Below are 22,581 nucleotides of genomic sequence, written 5' to 3'. Positions count from 1 at the left end.
AATTTCTACGTAGAATTTTATTAAAATTATTTTGAAAAAAAATTGAATTGTTAAAAAGAATTTCATTAAAATTTTTGAAAATAATTTAATTCTTTCAAGAAATTGAATTTCTTTGTTGAATTTTAATAAAATTTTTAAGAATAATTACATTTTTCGAGAAATTCCTTTAAAATTGTATTAAAAATAATTGAAATTCTGCGATGAGTTTTATTATTTATGAAAATAATTGAATCTCTTTAAAAAAATTTGATTATTTATCGAAAATAATTTAATTATATGCGAAGAAATTTATAAAGATTTTGTAAATAATAGAATTCCTGTGAAATTTTTATTATTTAATTCATTCATTCAAAATTGAAATTTTACAAAATTTCAAATTACAACTTTTTGAAGTTTATCTATTTATGAAAATTGTAAACGCAACTCTTTTAAAATTCAATTATTTTCGAAATAATTAAGTAAAATTAGATTTTAAGAATAAGTACAATTAGAAAAGAATAATTTTCCAGGATTGCGATCAAAATTCCCTGACTTTTCCAGGTTTTTTTCAAGGTTTATAAAATTCCCTGACATTTCCAGGTTTTCCAGGTTGCGTGGCAACCCTGAATTTTAATAAAATATTTATTTATAATCGCAAATATTTAATAAAATATTTATTTGTAATCAAAGTTTAAATAAAATGTTTATTTTTAAAGTCTCTAAATACAAAAAATATTATTCTGTACTCTCAACACTCAAAAGTATGAAAAAAATAATTTTTCTATATCAACAAAAAAAAAAAACTTGCCATGATTAAAATCAATTGAAAATAAAAAAATTTCGATAAAAATACTCGCATCGCGTAAAAACTAATAATTAAAAATATTCAAAGAAAAAAACTAATTTCAAAATAGAAAAAAGTAGGTATTTTATTTCGAAAACACAAAAAAATATATATTTGATACTTGTGCTAGATTTTCAAGTGTTTTTCATTAAAAAATTGAATGGCTTCAGTATTGAAGCACTTGAAAATTCAATTGCTTTAATTTTAACGTTTTTGAGATTGAAAATTTTTGAACAACGCTTTTGCTTATGAAATCAATACCTCCGCCAGATTGTTCTAACTTTTCAAGTTTGATTACTCACAAATGAAATGCATTCGAACTCTCTAATGCTTTTAACTTTTAATCGAAAAGTTTTTGAATTTTGATACTTTTACATATATCTATATACAGATAAAAATATGCATTCAAAATTTAATGAAAAACTCAATATCTAAAATAACAATCTTCTAAAATTTTACAATTTCATTATTTATTTTACAAATTATTATTAGTAAATTTTCTAAAGTTTATTGTTTACCGAAAAAAATAACTATGAAAGTTATTCACATTCCTTTAAATTTAAATATTAAATTTAATTAAAAAAGTTTTCAATTTTTGTATAAAGTATATCCACTTTTTAATTTTTCCAATTAAATATTATAATTATTAAAAAGTTTTATTAAAAATTTAATTTAAAAAGTTTTCATTTCATAATAAAGATAAACTGAAAGTTTAAAAATTCTACTTTTTTCCTCTAAATTCAAAATTTCTTGCAACTGATTCTTTTTGTTAATTTGTCTTTTACTCTTTTTAAGATTGAAAATACAATTGAGAGTATTTTTCCATTTAATAACAGACTTTGATTTAAAAATTATTTAATATTTATTTATTTACTATTTAATTTACTTAATATTTATTTAGTTACTTACTATTTAATTTATTTAATATTTAATTATTTACTATTTAATTATTTAAAATTAATTTTTCAAAGTTTATTTTTTTTTAATTTTCTTTAATTTTTTGTTATTTTGTCTTTTTAAATTAAAAATACAATTGGGACATTTTTTTTTACTATATTAAATGATTCAAAAAATTTCAATCTCACGAAAAATTTATTTTCTTTATTTTTTGCTGTCTCAAAGAACTCTTTTCTTTTTATGTGAATTCCACGTCAATAAAGATCGTTATAAGGTATATAGAATCCAAGAAGGAGAAAGAGAGAGAGAGAGAGAGAATCTTTGAACTTAACACGGGTCACCTGCCTCACAAAACTCTAAATTCGTAACTTCTTGTATCTCCTTGTCAGTTTTTCTTTGTAATTTAACTTTCCTTTAACTTCAACAGAGATATTTTGTAATTAAGTGAAATCACCTCAAATTAGGCATTAAAACTTTAATAAGATCAAAATAGTTTTCAAAAGAAAATTTCTCTCTTAGTTTCCATTTCTTTTCTTTTTTGCAAATTTAGAGAAAAATTAATTAGACAAATTAACGGCTTACGAAAAAAGAAATATACAGAAACAAATTCTTAATTTACCAAAAATCTTATTTTTAAATTTTTATTTTTTTGATTTAATTTTTTAATTTAATTAGTTATCAAATTTGTAATGTAATTAATAATTTAATTTAATTTAATAAATATTATACCTTCATAATAATTCATTAAAATTAAAATTTCTCAATTTCTTTGAAATTATTCGAAAATTATACAATTTTATAAATTTTATAAATAAATTATAAAAAAATTATAAAAAAAAAGATTATATTAAAATCCCGGGAGTGAACCAATATTAATTCGAGAATATAAAAAATTCATTTTTCACTCTGGAAATCATGAGATAATTTTTTTTCTCACATGTAAAATATATAAATATTAAATAATTACAAATATTTCGACACACTATTTTGTCGAAATTTGGTGAAATTTAATTTTACAAATTTCGTCTTGAGAAATTTTAGCCGCACTAAAATGAGCGTCACGTATTTGATACCGAAACTCGTCGAGTACAGTCTCGAGTACAGTTTCGCAGACAACACAAGAGTCAATACCCAGACGAAAATGTCCGGAAGTTCAAGAAGCAAACATCTCTAGGGTTTTCCAGATTTACCAAACTTCAAATTTTATCTCTCGATTTTCTCCTAAAGTCAAATCAATGACTAAATTTCATCTCGATTATATTTTATTAAATTATTATTATTATTATCATTTCTACAATATTATAATTGTATTTTTATTATAATCGTTAATTTTGTTATTATTTTTATTATTATTATTATTATTATTATTATTATTTGTACATTATTATTATTATAATAACATTTTAATTATTATCGTTATTACATATTTTTATTTTTATTATTTTTTTGACTATTATTATTAAAAAAAAAAAAATGTGCAATGGTCACGGGCGTTAAGGGATTTATAACTGCAAGTTATCGACGTGCGTTCGAATCCCGGTAGCATAAAAATAATTTTAGTCCCGAAAATTGTAAAAATATATAAATTATTATATTTAATATTTTAGTTATTTATTTTATAGTTATTTTAGTTATTATAGTTATTATAGTTGTTTTAATTATTTTATAGTTATTTTAGTTATTATAGTTGTTTTAATTATTTTATAGTTATTTTAGTTATTATAGTTATTATAGTTGTTTTAATTATTTTATAGTTATTTTAGTTATTATAGTTGTTTTAATTATTTTATAGTTATTTTAGTTATTTTATAGTTATTTTAGTTATTTTATAGTTATTTTATAAAGTAAATGTTTTCCCAACAAATTGAAAATAAAATAAACTGTCAATTTATTCAAGAAAAAATCTTTTTTAAAAATCTATTTAAAACAAAAAAAAATCGTAAAACAATATTCAACATTTCTAAATTTCAATTTAATTCCAGATTTTCAATAATTCGAAAATGAAAATTCTCCTCCTACGTTTGTCAATTGTATTTACAACTGGAATGTGTATAAAATTTTTGTACATATATATGAATATTGATTATCCCTTTTTTTCGTGTGGAGGGGGAAAATGATTGTTCCTATTTATTATACCATTTTTCGTGTGCTCTTGTGTCACAGGTACAGGCACTTGATTTGCTTGTTTGCTGTGTTAATGTTTTCGACATACGAGCAAAAAAGGAAAAAAAAAATGAAAAAATAAACCCATTGCCCCCGGATACATTTGTTTCGAATTTCGGTAAATTAAACTCGCTTTAAAATTGCTTCAAGTAATAACATTTTCAAATTGCCAACTAAAAAGGAAAAATCATAATCAAGAATTTCGAATTTTCTCTCTCTCACTCTCTCTCGCTCCCTGTGTGTATTTATACATATAAATATCAAAATGGATTTCGCGTAGTAGGAGAATTTATTATTAATTGAAAAGCTAATTATATCTTCCCTTTCAAATTAATTGAAAATATCCAGGACGAGTTTATATATTTTTATTGGCAGCTATTCAATGGAATCGAAAAATATTTTCTTTCAATCCTTTTTGTCTAAAGTTCTCCTTTATTAGTTTCAAATTGAAAAGAAAAAAAATAAAAATATACAAAAAATTTGTCGTGGATATTTTCAATTAATCAGAAAAAAAGATAGAGTTTTTAATTATTAAAAGAAGGCAAAATAAATATTCAAAAAAAAATCATATTATCAGGCTTCATCTCTAAATCAATTATTTTTAATAATTTTCCGAAAGTTCTTCGAAAATTCAATTATTTAAATAAAAAAATTCAATTCTTCATAATTGCAACTTTGACTGTAAAAGTTATTAAGATATAATATTTTCATAAAAATGAAATAAAGAAATTCTTAAAATTATTTTTAAAAATATTTTAAAATCATTTTCGAACGATAATAGTTTTTCAATTATATTAAACTTGAAAAATTTCCAAACAATTGAAATTTGGTAAAATCTTTTTCAAATAATTGAAATTTGATAAAATCTTTCAAAAATAATTTAATTTTTAGAAAATATAAAAAAGAGAACGAAATTTTTTAAGAATTTTAATTATAAATATAAATGACGATTTCTCCGCAATTTTAATAAGTCTAAAAAAATTAATTTTTTTAATTTTACTTCACTTTGTTCGAAGTGAAGTAAAAAAAAGTGAAGTAAAAAAGTAAGAGTTTTTTTTGTTGAATCTAAAAATATGATAAAAAATGCTAAGAATTAGTTTTTTTTAAAATATTCTAATGTAATTTTTGGCAAAGAATTGAATTTCTTAAAAGAATTTTGGTAAATAATTTAAAAAAAAACTAATTAATTTTTTAAAGAGTTTTAATTAAAAATTTTCAACATATGATTGTTTTTTCCAAAATGTAATAAATAATTCTAAAAAAAAACTTTAACGTTCGTATTATTTTTTTTACTCACTTATTTGAATTTTCGAAAATATTGAAAATTAGAATAAAAAAATTCTACGATTTGCTTTTTTCAGAAAAAATATTTTAATATAATTTTTAGAAGCTAATTTTCATTAATTTTCATATTTAAATTTACACTTTAAGATTCGTCGTTAAAATTTTTGAGAATTCAATTATTACTTTCAAAATTTGCAATTAAAATTTTTCAAAAGTTGATTTTTAAAAATTGTAATAAAATACTTGGAAACAAATAAATTATTTTCAATTAAATTTTACAAAATTTTGTAATTTAACAAGAATTTAAATTTTACAAAATTTCATTTATTCAAAATATTTTTAATTGTAAATTTCGAAAATTTAATTAGAAAACTTATTGAAAAATAATTTTCGAAAGATTTAACCAAGTTACATGTTATACTAAAAATGTGGTATTTTATTGCAATATTTGGAAGAAAAGGCGAAAAAGTCGTAAATTTTTGAAAATAAGTTGAAGAAAGTCGTATTTTTTGAAAATAGTCGAAAATAAATCGTAAAAATAATAATATCCGAATTCTGTATTATATTTATAAACCTAATATATTTTTTTCCTTATCTGCAGTAAACAAGTTTAAACATCGAAAAAAATCAAATCTACATTTTTTCTTTTTATCTCCTACGAAAACTGATTATTTATTTATTATTTTATTTATTAATTTCTTAATTTATTAATTGTGAATATTTCTTCAGTTCTTTTATTTCGTATTCATGTGTTACTTTATTTATTAATTTATTTAATGTAACTATTTGTTCAGTGTTTATTTTTCATTTTATTTACTAATTTCTTTATAATTTACTTATTCTCATTATTTGTTTAGCGTTTATTTATTATTTTTCTTTATAGTGATTGTTTATTTCCTATTTATATGTTTCTTTATTTATTTAATATTTTATTTATTAATTTATTAATTGTCACTAATTGTTTAGTGTTCATTTGTTATTTTATTTATTAATTTACTTATAATTTATTTATTGTCATTATTTGTTTACTATTTATTTGATTTTTATAAGAAGAATTTTAATTTTTTTTTTTGAAAATAATTAAATTCTTGTGAAATTTTTATTATTTATGAAAATTACAAAATGTTTGCGTACAATTTTATTAAAAAAATTTAAAAATAATTGAATTCTTTTTGTTAAATTTTATTAAAATAGTAGATATTGAAAATCATTGAAATTAGAAAAATGCATTTTATTTTTGAAAATAATTGAAATTAGGACAAGAATTTTTTTGACATTTATGAAAATAATTGAACTTTGGAGAAGAATTTTGTTATTTTTAAAGATAATTGAAATATTTTTCAAATTTTAAACATACACGGAAAGAAAGTTGTTATCAAATTTTATAAAAGTATTTTACAAGTGTTGGACAAAATGCGACAAAGGTAAATTTTTATATCAGAAGTACTAAACTTTAAAAAAATTTATATGATATTTAGTAAAATTATATCAAGTATCAAAAACTTGTAACAAATTTTAATATAACTTTTCTTTTTATATAAATTTTTTTAAAGTTAAGTATTTCTGGTATCAAAATTTACCTTTGTCGCATTTTGTCCTACATTTGTAAAGCACTTTTATAAAATTCGATAATAACTTTCTTTCCGTGCGTAGTTGAATTTTATAAGAAGAATTTTAATTTTGTTTTTGAAAATAATTGAATTTCTGCAATTATTTGTAATTTCTCCAAAATTGAAGTTTTTTTTGTGTTTTCAACAAAAATTTAAATTAGAAAATTTTTAAATTCTATTATTTTTAAAATTTCTAATTTTATTTAAAAAAAAAAAAAAAAAGCGCGCGAATTGTTGCTAGTAGAAGAAATAAAAGAGTAGACAAAAAAATACGTCTAATAAAAAATGTGAAATAAAGAATGATCGATGACAAACTAAATCTAAATATTTAAAAGAAAATTACAACACTAATCTCAAAAAATACTTTTCCGTGCAGTGGGAGTATTTTTTTTATTTTCTTCTCTCTCTCAAAAAAAAAAAAAAAAAAAATGTGTAACAGTCGTACCCTATATTTTCTTAATCGTTTCTTTGAATCGCAAGGCACGTGGCGTGTCTTGTTTCATTGGTGATTAACGATTGCGCGCTCCTACTTCCAATATATATAAAGGGTCAGACTCGCTTTCGTGAAAGTTGGACCTTTAGTTAATGAGTTGGAAAAATCAAGTCTCCCTTGTCATGATGGGGTGCCTTTGACGGTCCCGCAATGGACACCTAATTAACCATAAAAATAACGAGATTTTTGCGGTCTCAACTGAGACGCGACGCGACGGCATCAATAAGATCGAAAAAAGGAAAGAGGGGGATAAAAGCAGCTCAAGGTTCGTTCGGAACTTTGAAAGCTGAAAGCTCGTATCCTGGGAACAAGGGGAAGTAAGAAAAGAGGAGAGAAAGCTCGGCCTCAGGGCGCTTGTCTCGTTAGAGTTTGCATTGTGTCCTTAGGGCCGATTTTCGCTCTATTGACTACTCCACGTTTTTTGTTCCCCCCCCCCCCCGAATCTTGACAGTGACTGTCTCCACTTTTAATAAATCATTTTGGGCTTTGTTTTTAACAATAAAAAAAAAAAATTCCCGCGTGTATGGAATTTCGAAAAATGAAAAGGGTATTATACTACACACTGCGAAATTAATCCTTTGATAATTATATTATACTCGATATTTACTTACGAAATTAACTCGCCAAGAAACATAATTATGTTCTGTTTGACTCACCTGAAACAAAAAAAAAAACAGAATTATTATAAAAATAAAATACATCTAGAAAAAAAAATTTGACACATCCAACAAGACTTTTTATTTGTTTCAAAATAAATTTCATTCAATAAATAAATAAATAAATTTCATTCAATCACTCCGAGTCTTCGATTCGGAGTGATTGATATCTTCACGATTTTAAAAAAATTTTAATTTCCATAAAATTTGTCAAAAAAAAAAATTAAATTATTTACAAAAAAAATAATAAAATTCATTGTAAGAAATTCAATTATTTTCATAAATAATAAAATTTCTTCACATGGTTTCAATTATTTTTAATACAATAATTTTAAATAAATTTCTCGAAAAATAAAATTATCTTTAAAATTTTTTTGCAAGAATTAAATTAGGTACATTTTACAAATAATGAAATTCTTCGCTAAAATTCAAAAATTTTCAAAATTTACATTTTTAATACAAGTTTTCAAAAGAATATAATTTTTTAAATAAAATGTAATAAAATTCCTTGCATAAATTCAATTATTTTTACAAGTAATAAAATTTTCCACATGAATTCAATTGTTTAAAAAAAAATTGATAAAATTCGTTGTAAGAATATCATTATTTTCATAAATTATAAAATTTTTCTGAGGATTTCAATTATTTATAATACAATTTAAAGTAAATTCCTAGAAAAATTAGAAAATTTAATTTTTGTCGAGAAATTTTAATAAAATTTTCAAGAATAATAAAATTTTTCGAGAAATTCAATTGAAATTGTATTAAAAATAATTTAAATTCTATGATGAATTTTATTATTTATGAAAATAAATGAATTTTTGTAAAAAAAAAATTTTATTATTTATGAAAGTAATTGAATTATTGCTAAATTTTGCTTAGAATTTTATCAAAAAATTTTTTTTAAATAATTCAATTCTTTTAAAAAATTTTATTAAAACTGTAGATATTGAAAATCATTGAATTGAGGATTTTTTTTTGAAAATAATTGAAATTTTCCAAAGAATTTTATTATTTTAAAGATAATTGAATTTTGATGAGAATTTTTTTTTAATTTTCGAACATAATTGAATTTCCGCGAAGAATTTTATTATTTTTGAAAATATAATTTAATTTCTGCAATCATTTGTAACTTCTCAAAAATTCAATTTTTTCTAGTACTTTTACTAAAAATCCCTGACTTTTCCCTGATTTTCCTGACCTGTGGCAATCACGAAAAATTTTAATTTTTTCAAAAAATAAAATTTTGAAAATGGTCAAAAAAATTTTTTTTTTTAGTTTTAATAATATATTATTATACCCTTATAAATAATAAATTTCTTCTCCAAAATTCAATTATTTTAGAAAAATTTTCCTCAATTCAATGATTTTCAATATCTGTACTATTTTAATAAAATTTTCCGAAAGAATTATATTATTTAAACAAAATTTTAATAAAAATTTAACAAGAATTCAATTACTTACCAATTTCTTTTATAAATTTCTTCACATCAATTCAATTATTTAAAATTTTTTAATCAAGTTTCTCGAAAGAATTCAAATATTTAAAGAAAATTGAAAAAATAGTCTGAGAAATTCAATTATTTTGAAAAATTTAAATAAAATTCTTTTAATAATTCTATTATTTAAAAAAATGTTGACAAAGTTCTTTGCAAGATTTAGTTCATTAAATTGCAGTTTTAATAAAATTCTCCTATACAATTCAATTGTTTTCAATACATTTCTTCTTAAGAATTCAATTATTTTCACAAATAATACATTTTTTATGGGAATTCAATTATTTAAAGGAATTTGAATAAAATTCTTCCCAAGAATTCAATTTTTTTCAAAAATAAACATTTTTACAGGAATTCAATTATTTAAAAAGAATTTTTTTTTAATTCTTTTATTTTCAATTTTTTATTGAAATTTCTAGATGGAATTTAATTATTTTTAACAAGTTTTTAAAAATTCTGAAAAATTTAATTATTTAAAAAAATTTAAATAAAATTCTTCATAAGAAATTAATTATTTTCATAAATAACAAAACCTATCGTAGAATTTAAATTATTTTTATAAAATTTTAAATAAAATGATAGAAAATTGCATTTATTCTTACAATTTTTTTTTTAAATTCGCCAAAAGAATTCAATTATTATTAAAAATTTTGATAAAATTCTTCATAAAAATTCAATTTAAAAAAAAAAATGAAATTACTGAATAAATTATTTATTTTTGTATTTAAATAATTGAATTCTCGGGAAATTTTCTAATAAAAATTTATTAAAAAATGAATTTCACTTAAAAATTTTAAATTATAATTGAATATTAAAAACATACCGTAAGTGAGGCTAAATTCGCTCATGTAGGGTAAATTCGCTCAACCGATGTCTATTTTTTAAAATTCGATTAACATACTTTTTAGACAGAAATATTTAAGATTTACAATTGTTTTGGTTAATATAAATGGTAAACTTTAATTTAAAATTTATTTGCAGCAAATTCATTGGTAACTTTCAGTAGAAATTATATTTAAAACACAAGTGAATAATTTTCATATTGAACAAGTAGTATGAAAAAGTAGGAAATAAAGCTTTACTTCAAAATTTTTAAGTTGAATACTTCTGAACATTACATTTCCTGTATCTCCAACATGATATTCATAAAGCACAAAAATTAAAGCAATAAACAGATTCTGCAAAAAATCATTTAAAAAAAAAAAATTCAAATTTGTTGTGTAAATTCGCTCAGGAAATAAGTCTACAAAAAAGATGTTTGGGCCTGGATATTTTAAGTATGTTAATTACTTTAATTTATAATTCGATTTTTTGAAATAATAGTACTCTTATAACTGAAAATTAAACGATTTAAAACGGTTTAAGCACTAAACTGTCAAACTTAACCTTGTTTTTTTATGGTTATGAGTACGTTTGATTGAATGATTGAATCTAATTACTTATTGATAAAACAATATTAAATATTTATTCCAATAACTTTGAATATTGTTCTTAATTTTTTTCTTTATTGATTCTAAAGAATATTTAGTTTCATTTTTGCAGATTATAATATATTTTGCCAGAATAATAATGGTGAGCGAATTTACCCATCATTTAAAGGTAAATTCGCTCACAAAAAAACGGCTTATAAATAATTTTCTGCAACATATTTCAATTTCTTTATGCAGTAATAGGAAAGATAAAGGGTTAAAGATTATATATTTTCAGTGCCAATGTTTATTTTCATCGTTTCCCGAAGTTATTTAAAAAAGAATTGAAAAATTGAGCGAATTTAGCCTCACTTACGGTAATAGCGTGAATTTTTAGAAATAATTGAATTTTGAAAAGGGTTAAAATTAAAATCTTTGAAAATTTGAATTTTTAGTAACAATATTCTTATGAAATAAAATTTCTTATAGAAAAATAATAATAATAATAATTAAATATTTATTTAAAAAAAGACGTTATTAATATTCATCAGGGTCAGGGAAAAAGTGAAAATTTTGTCTGGAAATCAGGGAAAAGTCAGGGAAAAACAAAAATTAAATTTTATGGCAACCCTGTGTAATATTATTTCATATTACTATTAACATAATTTAAATTAACCTACTTGAACAAAAATATTTATTTTATTATAAAAAGAGTTAAAAATCAATATTGTAGATACCAGTTTCTTCAATCAAATGACAAATTAAAATTATTTTTTGATGGATAAAAAAATTATTTTTTTGAATTTGAGTAAAATTTTTAAATTATTGAATATTGAAAAGCAAAATGTGAAAAATTCAAGGACAAAAGTTCAAAATCCAGGACATTTAAGGACATTTTTTCAAATTTTAGGACATTTCCAGGAATTCCAGGACTTCAAGGACCAGTAGACACCCTGATTTTATTAAAAATTCCTGACTTTTTCCTAATTTCCCTGACTTTTTTTAGTCCCTCACAAAATAGTCCTAATTAATTAAAATTTTGGTGATTGAATTACAAATTTTTTTTACATAAATTCATAATTATAACGTTATCAATTATTTTTTCCAACTGGAAAACAAAGCCCCAAGAATTTTGAGAGAAATACATATTATATATATGTCGTCAGAGTAAATCCAATCAGTACAATGTGTATTCTGAATTCCTTAGTTAGTCTAACATAGTTTAGTCGACAAAAGCGGCTTTACTAAGACACAGAGAGAGAGTGAGTGAGAGAGAGATATATATATAGATGAACCTCTCTCATTGATACAATTCTGTAACAAGCTCTAACAATCGTTATCTCTCTTCTTGTTTCAGCGAGTTCGCCAGAACCTCGACAATGTCCTTATTTGGGAAAATTCACGGTAACCGGTTTGAATCGCAATCAAAGAAACACGAGGGACGGTCGAAGGAGTCACGAGATTCTTGGCGTCACATTATCACAAGATAAGGTCAGACACGCTCAAGAAAGAACCGAAGATCGTCGTTCACGTAAATTGGACTTTGAACAACAAAAGAAACGCATAAATAATGAATATTTTTCCCGTGAGCGTATTGGACGAAGAGTGAGATCAAGTTCACGATCAAATAACAATCATCATCATCATCATCATCAAGAATCAAATAATCAAGATGATTTACAAATTCACTCGACATTCATAAACACACCTTTGAAAAATACCAATAAAAAATATCCCAAAAAATCAAATTTCAAAACAAGAGAAATACGCCGAGCGAAATTTGAAACTGCAAAAAAAAATTCATTGAAAGAGGGAAATAAAATTGAAAATAGAAACGAAATGAGTATGAAAAAAGTAACAGCAGTGAAAATTAATGAGGAAATTGAGAGAAATTATCAGCATAGGAAAAAGAATGAAAATTTTGATATTGATAGAAATGATTTTACGCAAGCTAGACATTTTTGGGCGCCTGAATTTGACGAGGTGGGAATACCGAGTATCCTGCAGGATCAGGATGACTACTTTGGGGACTATCCAGACGAGGTGGATATTATTCCCAAGAGGAGTAGCAGTGGTGGTGATAGTGGTGGTAGTTCGACGTTGCGAAATGACAGGTTCTTTAACTACGCTGACCTCTTGCGAATGAAGAGAGATTTAGATGATGATGAAGAATATGAGGAGACAAGTGAGAGACGAGAGAAGAGAGATGGAGAAAATCCCCGTTGCAATTCAGACGTGACGACTTTGACCGTTGGATGCTCGACTGCAGACAGAATGGAGTTTCAAAGCGATTGCGTCGACGATGACGTCGTCACAGGTAATTTTTATCAAAAATCAAAAATTCTTTTGTCAATTTTCTCCCCATCAATTTTATGGATTTTATTATTTTACTCAAGTCAAGTTTACTAAAGTTCTATATTCTTTTTTTTCTCAAACTTGTGACTCTTTCGAATTTTTCAATAGAATAAAATTTTATAGTTCCCAACTATGGTAATGAAATTAAATAGAAAATCATCAAAAGGAAAAATTATTTAAATGAAAATAAAGACAGACTTTCATTTCCACTTTCAGTGTTACTTTACTTTATGTTACATCCGAAACTAACTAATTATTAGTAAAATTTTGTTTTCTTTTTTTGCTTCAGAAATTAGTAAAGAAATACTAATTACGAGTAGAAAATAACTAATTAAGAAAAAAAATCAAGATTTAAATTTAAATTATTATTAATTACAATTTTTTCCGTGTTAAGTGTTACTAATTTAAATTTTTAATAATTGGAATTTTTACTACTACAACTAATTAGAATTTTCATTAATTAAAATTCTTACTAGCTGAAATTTTTACTAATTTAAATTTATAAAAATAAAATTTTTTACTAATTGCAAATTTCACTAATTGAAAATTGTATTAATTAAAATTTTCACTAATTAAAATTTTTATTAATTAAAATTTTGACTAATTAAAATTTTCACTAATTGAAAATTTTATTAACTAAAATTTCTACTAATTCAAATGTTTACTAATAGAAATTTCTACTAATTGAATTATTTATTAACTGCAATTTTCACCAATTGAAATTTTCACTGATTGAAAATTTTATTAATTACATTTTTTAGGTACTAATTGAAATAATTACTCATTGAAAATTTTTTTAATTCTAATTTTTACTAATTGAAAGTTTTATTAATAAAAAATTTCACTAATTACAAATTGTATTAATTAAAATTTTTATTTATTGAAATTTTCACTAATTGAAAGTTTTATTACTTAAAATTTTTACCAATTGAAATTTTCACTCATTGAAAATTTTTTTAATTACAACTTTTATTAATTAAAAGTTTTACTAATTGCAATTTTCACTAATTGAAATTTTTATTAATTATAATGTTGACTAATTCAAATTTTTACTAATTGAAATTTTTATTAATTATAATGTTGACTAATTGAAATTTTTACTAATTGAAAATGTATTAATTAAAATTTTGACTACAATTGAAGTTTTCATTCATAGAAAATTTTGTTCATTACAATTTTTACTAATCGAAAGTTTTACTAATTGCAATTTTCATTAATTGACATTTTTATTAATTAAAATTTTGACTAATTGAAATTTTTACTAATTAAAATTCCCACTAATTTAATTTGTTATTAACTCAAATTGTCACTAATTGAAATTTTCACTAATTGAAAATTTAATTAATTAAAATTTTGACTAATAATTACAATTTTCACTAATTAAAATTTGTATTGATTAAAATTTTGACTAATTGAAATTTTTACTAATTGAAATTTCCACTAATTAAATTTTTTTATTAACTCAAATTTTCACTAATTGAAATTTTCACTAATTGAAGATTTTATTAATTAAAATTTTTACTAATTGCAATTTTTACTAATTAAAATTTGTATTAATTAAAATTTTGATTAATTGAAATTTTTACTTATTGAAATTTTCACTAATTGATAATTGTGTTAATTAAAATTTTGACTAATTGAAATTTTCTTTAATTGAAATTTCCACTGTTTGAAATTTTTACTAATCTAAAACTTTATTTATTAAAATTTTTACTAATTCCAATGTTTACTAATTGAAACGTTTATTAATTATAAATCTTACAAATTTAAATATTTACCCATTTAAATTTTTACTAATTAAAATTAGTGGACGTTTTGTCCACTAATTGTAGTTAGTAAAAATTTAATTTCGCTAATCTTTCTCAATTTTAATTTGGAAAAATTGAGCGACTGATTTTGAGGTATTCAAAATTTTAATCAATGCAAATTTCAATTAGTAAAAAGTAAAAGTAATAGTAAAAATTACAATTAGTAAACATCGAAATTAATGGAAATTTTTAATAATATCTATAAAAAATTAATAAAAATTCTAATAAGTAAAAATTTCAATTAAAAAAAGAAAGCAATTAGCGATAATTTCAATTAGTAAAAGTTCTAATTAATAAAAGTTTCAATTATTATTTTTATTTAACAAAATTTAAATTAGTAAAAATGTTAATTAATAAAAATTTCAATTAGTAAACATAAGAATTAGTAAAAATTTTTGCATAATATAATATAAATTTACATTAGTAAAAAAATTCAGTCAGTTAGAATTTTAATTATAATGGAAATTTTGATTATTAATAAAGATTTGATTTAATAAAATCTTCAAGTAGTAAAATTTCGCACGGGAAAACTTTTAATTAAAAAAAATTTGAATTGATTAAAAATTTCAATTAATAAAATTTTCAATTCGTAAAAATTTTAGTTTGTAAAAGTTTAAATTATTAAAACTTTCTACTAATTCTTTATAATTTTTCACTAAAACTGCAAAAAAAAGATGGAAAATTACCTAATGAAATAGTAAAATTTTACTGTAAATTAGTAGAAATTCTTACTAATATTTTTGTTTGAATATAATAAAAGGAAACAAAAAAAAATACAAAGATTCGTATAAAATCTGAGAACGAAGACCTTTCTTAATTTTACCTGTATCAACAATATTAAAGAAAATTATTGTTTTGATTCAAAGAAATCCTCATTGAATAAAGTAAATTTTAATAAAACAAATTTTGTGATTTAAATGAAAGAAAATTATTATTCAAAAAATATTTGTTTGAATAAATTGTTCTGCTTCTCTATGGTTGACAAACAAATATTTACTTGGAGCAAATAATTTTTTAATGGAAATTGACTTGAATCAAATAAATATTTACTTGGAGCAAATAATTTTTTATTGGAAATTGACTTGAATCAAATAAATATTTACTTGATAGAGATACGTATTTATTTATTACACATAAATATTTACCTGATACAAATAAATATTTATTTGATAGAGATAAATATTTACTTGGTACAAATAAATATTTACTTGATACAAATAAATATTTTCTTGATAAAGATAAAAATTTATTTGCTAAAAATAAATATTTACTTGATGCAGATAAATATTTACTTATTACACTTAAATATTAACTTGATATAAGTAAACACTTACTTGATACAAATAAATATTTATTTGAAGCAGATAAATATTTACATAATACAAACAAATAATTACTTGTATAAAATAAATATTTATTTACTACTATTTATTTATGTGAATATTTTTTACATATTTCCAATTAATTTTCCTCTTACTTTGCAATTTACGAATCCGCAACTGCGTATACAAGTAAAAATCCACAAATTGAAACATTTACCTCACATAAAAATTAAATAAAATCAAATCACAGTTGAAAAGAGAAAGTAAAATATCGAGAATGAATAATAAATATATTCTCAAGATAAAAGAAAATTTTCCTTGGAAAAAAAAGAGGGAACGAAAAGAGGCTTTAAATGGACTTCGTTGTCAGATATTGGAAAAAGAATCAATAGTTTCTTACAAAGAAATATTTTCGTACATTAAAAGTAGAAATGGATTTTCCTGGTAGTATTTTATTTTATCAAGAGTCTTCCATCATTTCTTTATATTTTTTTCGTGAATGAGGGGAAAGGGAAATGAGTCCAGTTTGTCTCCCTAAATCAATTCCCATTATATATCATTAAAATATAGTAATGGTTTTTGATTGTATAAAAGAAGAAGGAAAAACATTCTCTCTAAATTCGCTTTTTCACTAATTTGAATAATCTTATTTTCAACTTTGACTCTTTACTTTTCAGCTTATTCTTGTCATGGAAGGTGGTTCGATGGTGAGGGCACTCAATTTGTGATTGCAACGCCACTTGCTCGTAGAACGGCTTGGTCAAATGATAACAACAGGCCACAACCCTATAGAAACAGTAGAAGATTATGTTTCATGTATAGAGAGAGTGGAGGTGTCGTGAGTTTAACTGCAAGTACAGACGCATGTCACAGGGAAGTTCAGGCATCACCTCCAATGTTGGCCTTCAATGCGACCAGCATCGGTAAGAGATTAAAACTTTCAATTCTAAACTAAAAGATGAATCACCCCCCCCCCACCCCCACTCTCCCAATCTCTCTCCATATACGCTGATCTTTTATCAACAAAAGCAGTGCTTTCAAAGTACCTTAAAGTAAACTTTTCTCTACGAGAGAATCGGGGATCAAAATCCTAAATGGAATTCTAAATTTTAAAGCCTTTGTTTTCAAACAACATGTAACTTTTAGGGAGAAATTTATTTTCTTTCTTCTTAAATCTTTCGCTGAAATGATAGAGGATTTCTTTCTTTAATTGAAATCTCAATTATATGGAGAAAGATAAAAAAGTTAAATTTTCAGAATTTTCGTTTTTTCGTAAATTTTGTAGGGGTAGTTTTTTTCCCCAAAGGGTTGAGACAATAAAATATGTAAAGTGTTTTTGAAGAGCACAAAAATAATGAAGCAAAGTGCCATAAAAAAGAAAAAAAAATTATCAATTTTCAAAATTTCGTTTTTTCGTAAATTTTGTAAATCTTTTTTTTAATTAAATGGTTGAGACAATAAAATGGGTAAAGTGTTTTTGAAGATCCCAAAAATAATAAAGCTAAATGCCATAAAATTAATGAAAAAATATTGAATTTTAAAAATTTGGATTTTTCGTAAATTTTATAATTGTTTTTTTTAATCAAAGTGTTGAGATAATAAAATGGGAAAAGTGTTTTTGAAGAGCCCAAAAATAAGGAAACTAAGTGCCATAAAAAAGAAGAAAAAATGTTGAATTTTAAAAATTTCGATTTTTGGTAAATTTTACAAATCTATTTTTTCTTAACTAAATGGTTGAGACAAAAAAATAGGTAAAGTTTGTTTTTGAAGAACCCAAAAATAATTAAGATAAATGCCATAAAAAAGAAAAAAAAATGATGAATTTTCAAAATTTCGATTTTTCATAAATTTTTTAAAATCTTTTCTTTTACCAAAGTGTTGAGACAAAAAATGGGTAAAGTGTTTTTGAAAAGCGCAAAAACAATTAAGTTAAATGACATTAAAAAGAACAAGAAATGTTGAATTTTTAAAATTCCTTTTTTTTAGTAGGTGATAAGGGTAGTTTTCTCACAAAAGATTAAAATTATTTAAAGCACAAATTTTCTAAAATTTCAATTTGAAACCCTTTTTTAAATACTTCGTGGATGTTCACAACATTTATGATCAAGGATTGAATGGAAAAAAAAATTTCTTGACAAAAACAACAAAATATTTTGTTTACAAATTTTTCATTTACAAATTAATAATCAAAAAATTATGCAAAACATTTTTTATTTAAAAATATATAAAGATATTAATAGAAAAATATTTTTTCATCTAAATCGTTGATTACAAACGTTGTTAACTTCACCAACGTTTTGAAATTCAATTATTTATAATATTTATAAACGCAAAAATTCAATTATTTTTGAAGATTTTTAAGTAAAATTATTTGCTAAATAATTTTTGAGTAATAATTTTATAAAAGTTCTTCAAGAATTAAATTATTGAAAATAAATTTAATTTCATAGTCTATAAAGCTTAATTATCATTGTCGTAAATAAAAAAAATTTAAGTTTTTATATTCTTCGAAAAAATTCTTTTAATAAAATTCTTCGTAAGTAATAAATTATTTTCGTAAATAATAAGATTCTTCGCAGAAATTCAATTATGTTTTCAATACAATTTTAATTTAGTTAAATATAAATTCCTTGAATAAACATTTATGTAAATAAACAAAAAGAATATTTTATTAAATTTGTCCAAATTGAAAGTCAATTGGAAATTTCGTTAAAAATACTTAACTTAAATATTAAACATATTTTATCTCAACAAAAAATCAATATTATAATTTATTAAATAACAATTTCCCGTGAATGAAAATCGATTGAATATTCAATGAATTTCAAAGTGTGAAACAATTGAATTTGTAGTGAATTAAGATGAGAATAATTGGATATTTATACTGCTTAAAATTTTCATGAGAATTAAATGTACCTCGCTAAATCCAAATTAGTGAAAACTCCACTAATTTAAATTAGTAATTATATTCCATACATATTCTCAAGTAAAATTTAATTATTTCGTTTAGTGTTTCTAAATCATTTTTTTCTTCCCTCAAGTTTTTTTTAGTGTCAAATTATAAAATTTAAATTATAATTTGTTTATTTATAAATATGAAAATTATATCAGAACTTTTCACAAATAATAATAATTTAATTTAGTCCACGTCTTTTCACTAAAATTCCATAAATTTTAATTTTTCAAAATTTGAATCCTTCTCCTCACTACAAATTTTATTTTTATTTATTTATTCAGGTAGAAAATTTCAGAGATTTTTTTGTTTATTTATTCCTATGAATAGAAAATTCAGAGCAAAGTAGAAACAATTAAAAATTTGGATAAATAAAATAATAGTTTAACGACGTTCGTATTTGATTGTAAGATATAATATATAATTATTAAAATATAAATAAATAATAGAATCCATCCAATTAAATTTAGTATCAATTAAAATTGAAAATAAATATTTTGATCGAAATTAAATTTTTCTCAAAAATATAGATTAATTTCAAATTTTCAATAAATATAAATAAATATTTGAATAAATATAGTAACATATTTTATAAAAGATATATTTTTTCTTTAATAATAAAATATAAAATATAGAATAATATATTAATATTCGTTATTTATTATTTATTTATTTAAATATTTTTTTTACTTCTGGGCGTCTGGGATCGAACCACTGACCCTAAGTTCCACTCACAAATACAGGTGCCTTAACGACTACGGCTATCACCTATTATTTACTTCAATGCAGTCTAGTACAGTAATAAAATATTAATAATAAAATTAATAACAATAATGATAATAATAATGATACAAAAATAATAAATATAATTCCTAACAATAATATTATTACTTTTATAATTATTATTATTATTGCATAATAATAATTTTAATCAGACTGGCGCGCGCGAAGAAAATGCGCTGACTCGTCGAGTTTAAATTCTACATACGAGGAAAACTGAAATTGTAACATCACTGTAAGAGGATTCGGCTTCATATACACTATCCTAAATTTTCTATTGTCAGAATTCGAAATGACCCGAGAAGTGCAATTGAGAAGCTGCAAGGAGGGCACAAGGCAGGAAATTTATACAGCGTCTTACCGAGTAGCTGCAAAATTAATGACTCATGATGAATATTCATCGTCTTTGAATCCTTCTAGACCGGAAGAGTTTTATTAAAATTGAAGGACTAGACTTTCGAACCGCATAATCAAGCCTTATGTACACCGTCCGATTTTCTCTATTGTGAAACACACCCACTTAATTAGAATCCAAACTTTACAATTATATGCACATACAAAAACCAAAAAAAAAATCTCCCCCATGACACGTGACAAAAATTTAAAAACAAAAAAAAAATTTAGACACTGAGAAAAAAATTCCTGTCGGAATGCAAATCAATTTTTGAAATTTTATTACAGTAAACAATCCTTCAACAATTTATAATTTGATTTTTAATATTTTTATTTTTTACAATATTCTGGAACTACAGTCGAACCTGTCGGAGTGCAACTCTATTTAAAAATTTTGTTTGTATTCAAAAATATCCAACAAGAATTATTTTCACTTAGTTCCCGAATTATATTGTAAAAATATTACAAAATTTAATTATAAAAAAAATTTGTAAGTATTATTTACTGTATAATAAAATTTCAAAAATCGATTTGCATTCCAACAGGTTTCACTGTAAGTGAAAATAATTCTTGTTTTAATTTGTAATAAATTATTGTAATAAATTATTTTAATAGATAAAAAAATATTTTATAACCATAATAATATTTAATGAAATAAGAGAAAGAATAAAGTAAATAAATATAAATAAAAAAAAAATATATTCTATAAAACATTATCATTACCAATTAACTCTTTTTCTCAATTTTCAGGTCAATGTCTCGAGGACAATGGCAGTATGGGTCACCGAGCATCGTACCTGACTATAAGTCTAATCGTGATAATTCTTGCGGTGTTTAGGTGATTCTAAACAAAAGGAGGAAAAAAAAACAAAAATTGAATTCAACTTTTTTGTTCCTGTAAAAATTTCAGGACAAAAAAAATATGGTATTTATTTTGTATATAAAATAAAGAGAATGAGAAATACCATAAAAAAAATTCAATTTCCCGATAGATCTGCGGTGAGTTTTAGATTTTTTTCTCATATCTAAGACTCAAAATGATTCTATCAGACGTAAAAAGAAATTTTAATTCGAAGAAGATGCTCAAAAAGATCATCAATTTTTGTAACGCAAAAGAAAAAAAAAATTGCGGAGTTTCTTTTGCTTTTTTTTTGAAAAAAAAGAAAAAAAGAAAAATTAGCTTGTAGGCATGTAACTAATTTAGTTAGTTACATTTGTAAACTCTGGGCTAGAACCATATCATGGTACGAAATCGCAGTTGAAATCAAGAAATTAAAGGAGAATCTTGTTTTCTTTTTTTTATAGAAGCGAATATGTGAAAAATTCTATAAAAATTAATTTTTAAATTTGCTTTTTTTTAAAATTAATGGAGAGAAAAATTTGCAGAAAAATATTTTCGAAGGAACTTCACAAAAATTTAATGATAATTTTAGAAATAATTGTAAACGTAATTAAAAATATTGTGAATTATGTTTATAATTATAAACATAATTAACAATATAATAAATAATAATAATTATAATAAATTTTACTAAAAATGTAATTCTTTTTATTACATTTCTTGTAATTTATTGTAATATTAAATAATAATTTATAATAATGATTGTATTATTTTTATTACATCTTTTGAATGATTTTTTATTCAAAATTTTGGAAAACAAAACAATTTAATTTCAAAAATTTTAATAAAATTCTTCACAAGATTTCAATTATTTTCATTAATAAATAAAATAATTTTTGTCAAGAATTCAATTATTTTCAAAAATGTTGATAAAATTATTTATTTAAATTCAATTAATTTTCAAATAATTTTAACTAAATTTTTCTAAGAATTTTAATTTTCTTCGAAACAATAAAATTATTTTCAGAAATTTTAATGTATTTTTTCGCAAGAATTCAATTATTTTTAAAAATTTTAATGTCATTCCTTGATGGAATTCAATTATTTTCAAAAATTCCTATAAATTCTTTACAAAAATTTAAATATTTTCATAAATAGAATTAAAATTCTTCTCAAGAATTTTAATTGATGGAATTCAATTACTTTTGAAAACTGTATTGGAATTCCTTGAAAAAATTCAATTATTTCCTAAAATTTTGATAATTTCTTCAGAAAAATTCAAATTATTTTCAATACAA

The 22,581-nt window shown here is 21.8% G+C and overlaps 1 protein-coding gene across 3 annotated transcripts in view; it reads left to right on the top strand.

The window, feature by feature from the left end:
• The window catches only part of LOC122507190, a 456,874-nt gene extending 435,055 nt beyond the window's left edge, over positions 1 to 21,819 (top strand). For 2 of the 3 annotated variants that reach the window (XM_043619783.1, XM_043619782.1), the window contains 3 exons: positions 12,189 to 13,148; positions 16,994 to 17,239; positions 21,193 to 21,819. In XM_043619783.1, coding sequence (XP_043475718.1) covers positions 12,189 to 13,148; positions 16,994 to 17,239; positions 21,193 to 21,284 — 1,298 coding nt within the window. In that variant the 3' untranslated portion in view covers positions 21,285 to 21,819. The remainder of the gene's footprint in view (positions 1 to 12,188; positions 13,149 to 16,993; positions 17,240 to 21,192) is intronic. The other variant, XM_043619784.1, reaches the window with a different exon arrangement.
• Positions 21,820 to 22,581: the final 762 nt, after the last annotated feature.

This window comes from Leptopilina heterotoma, unplaced genomic scaffold, assembly GCF_015476425.1.
Source record: "Leptopilina heterotoma isolate Lh14 unplaced genomic scaffold, ASM1547642v1 Lhet_45, whole genome shotgun sequence".
Taxonomy (NCBI): Eukaryota; Metazoa; Arthropoda; class Insecta; order Hymenoptera; family Figitidae; genus Leptopilina; species Leptopilina heterotoma.
This window is presented reverse-complemented; position numbering and strand designations above follow the sequence as displayed.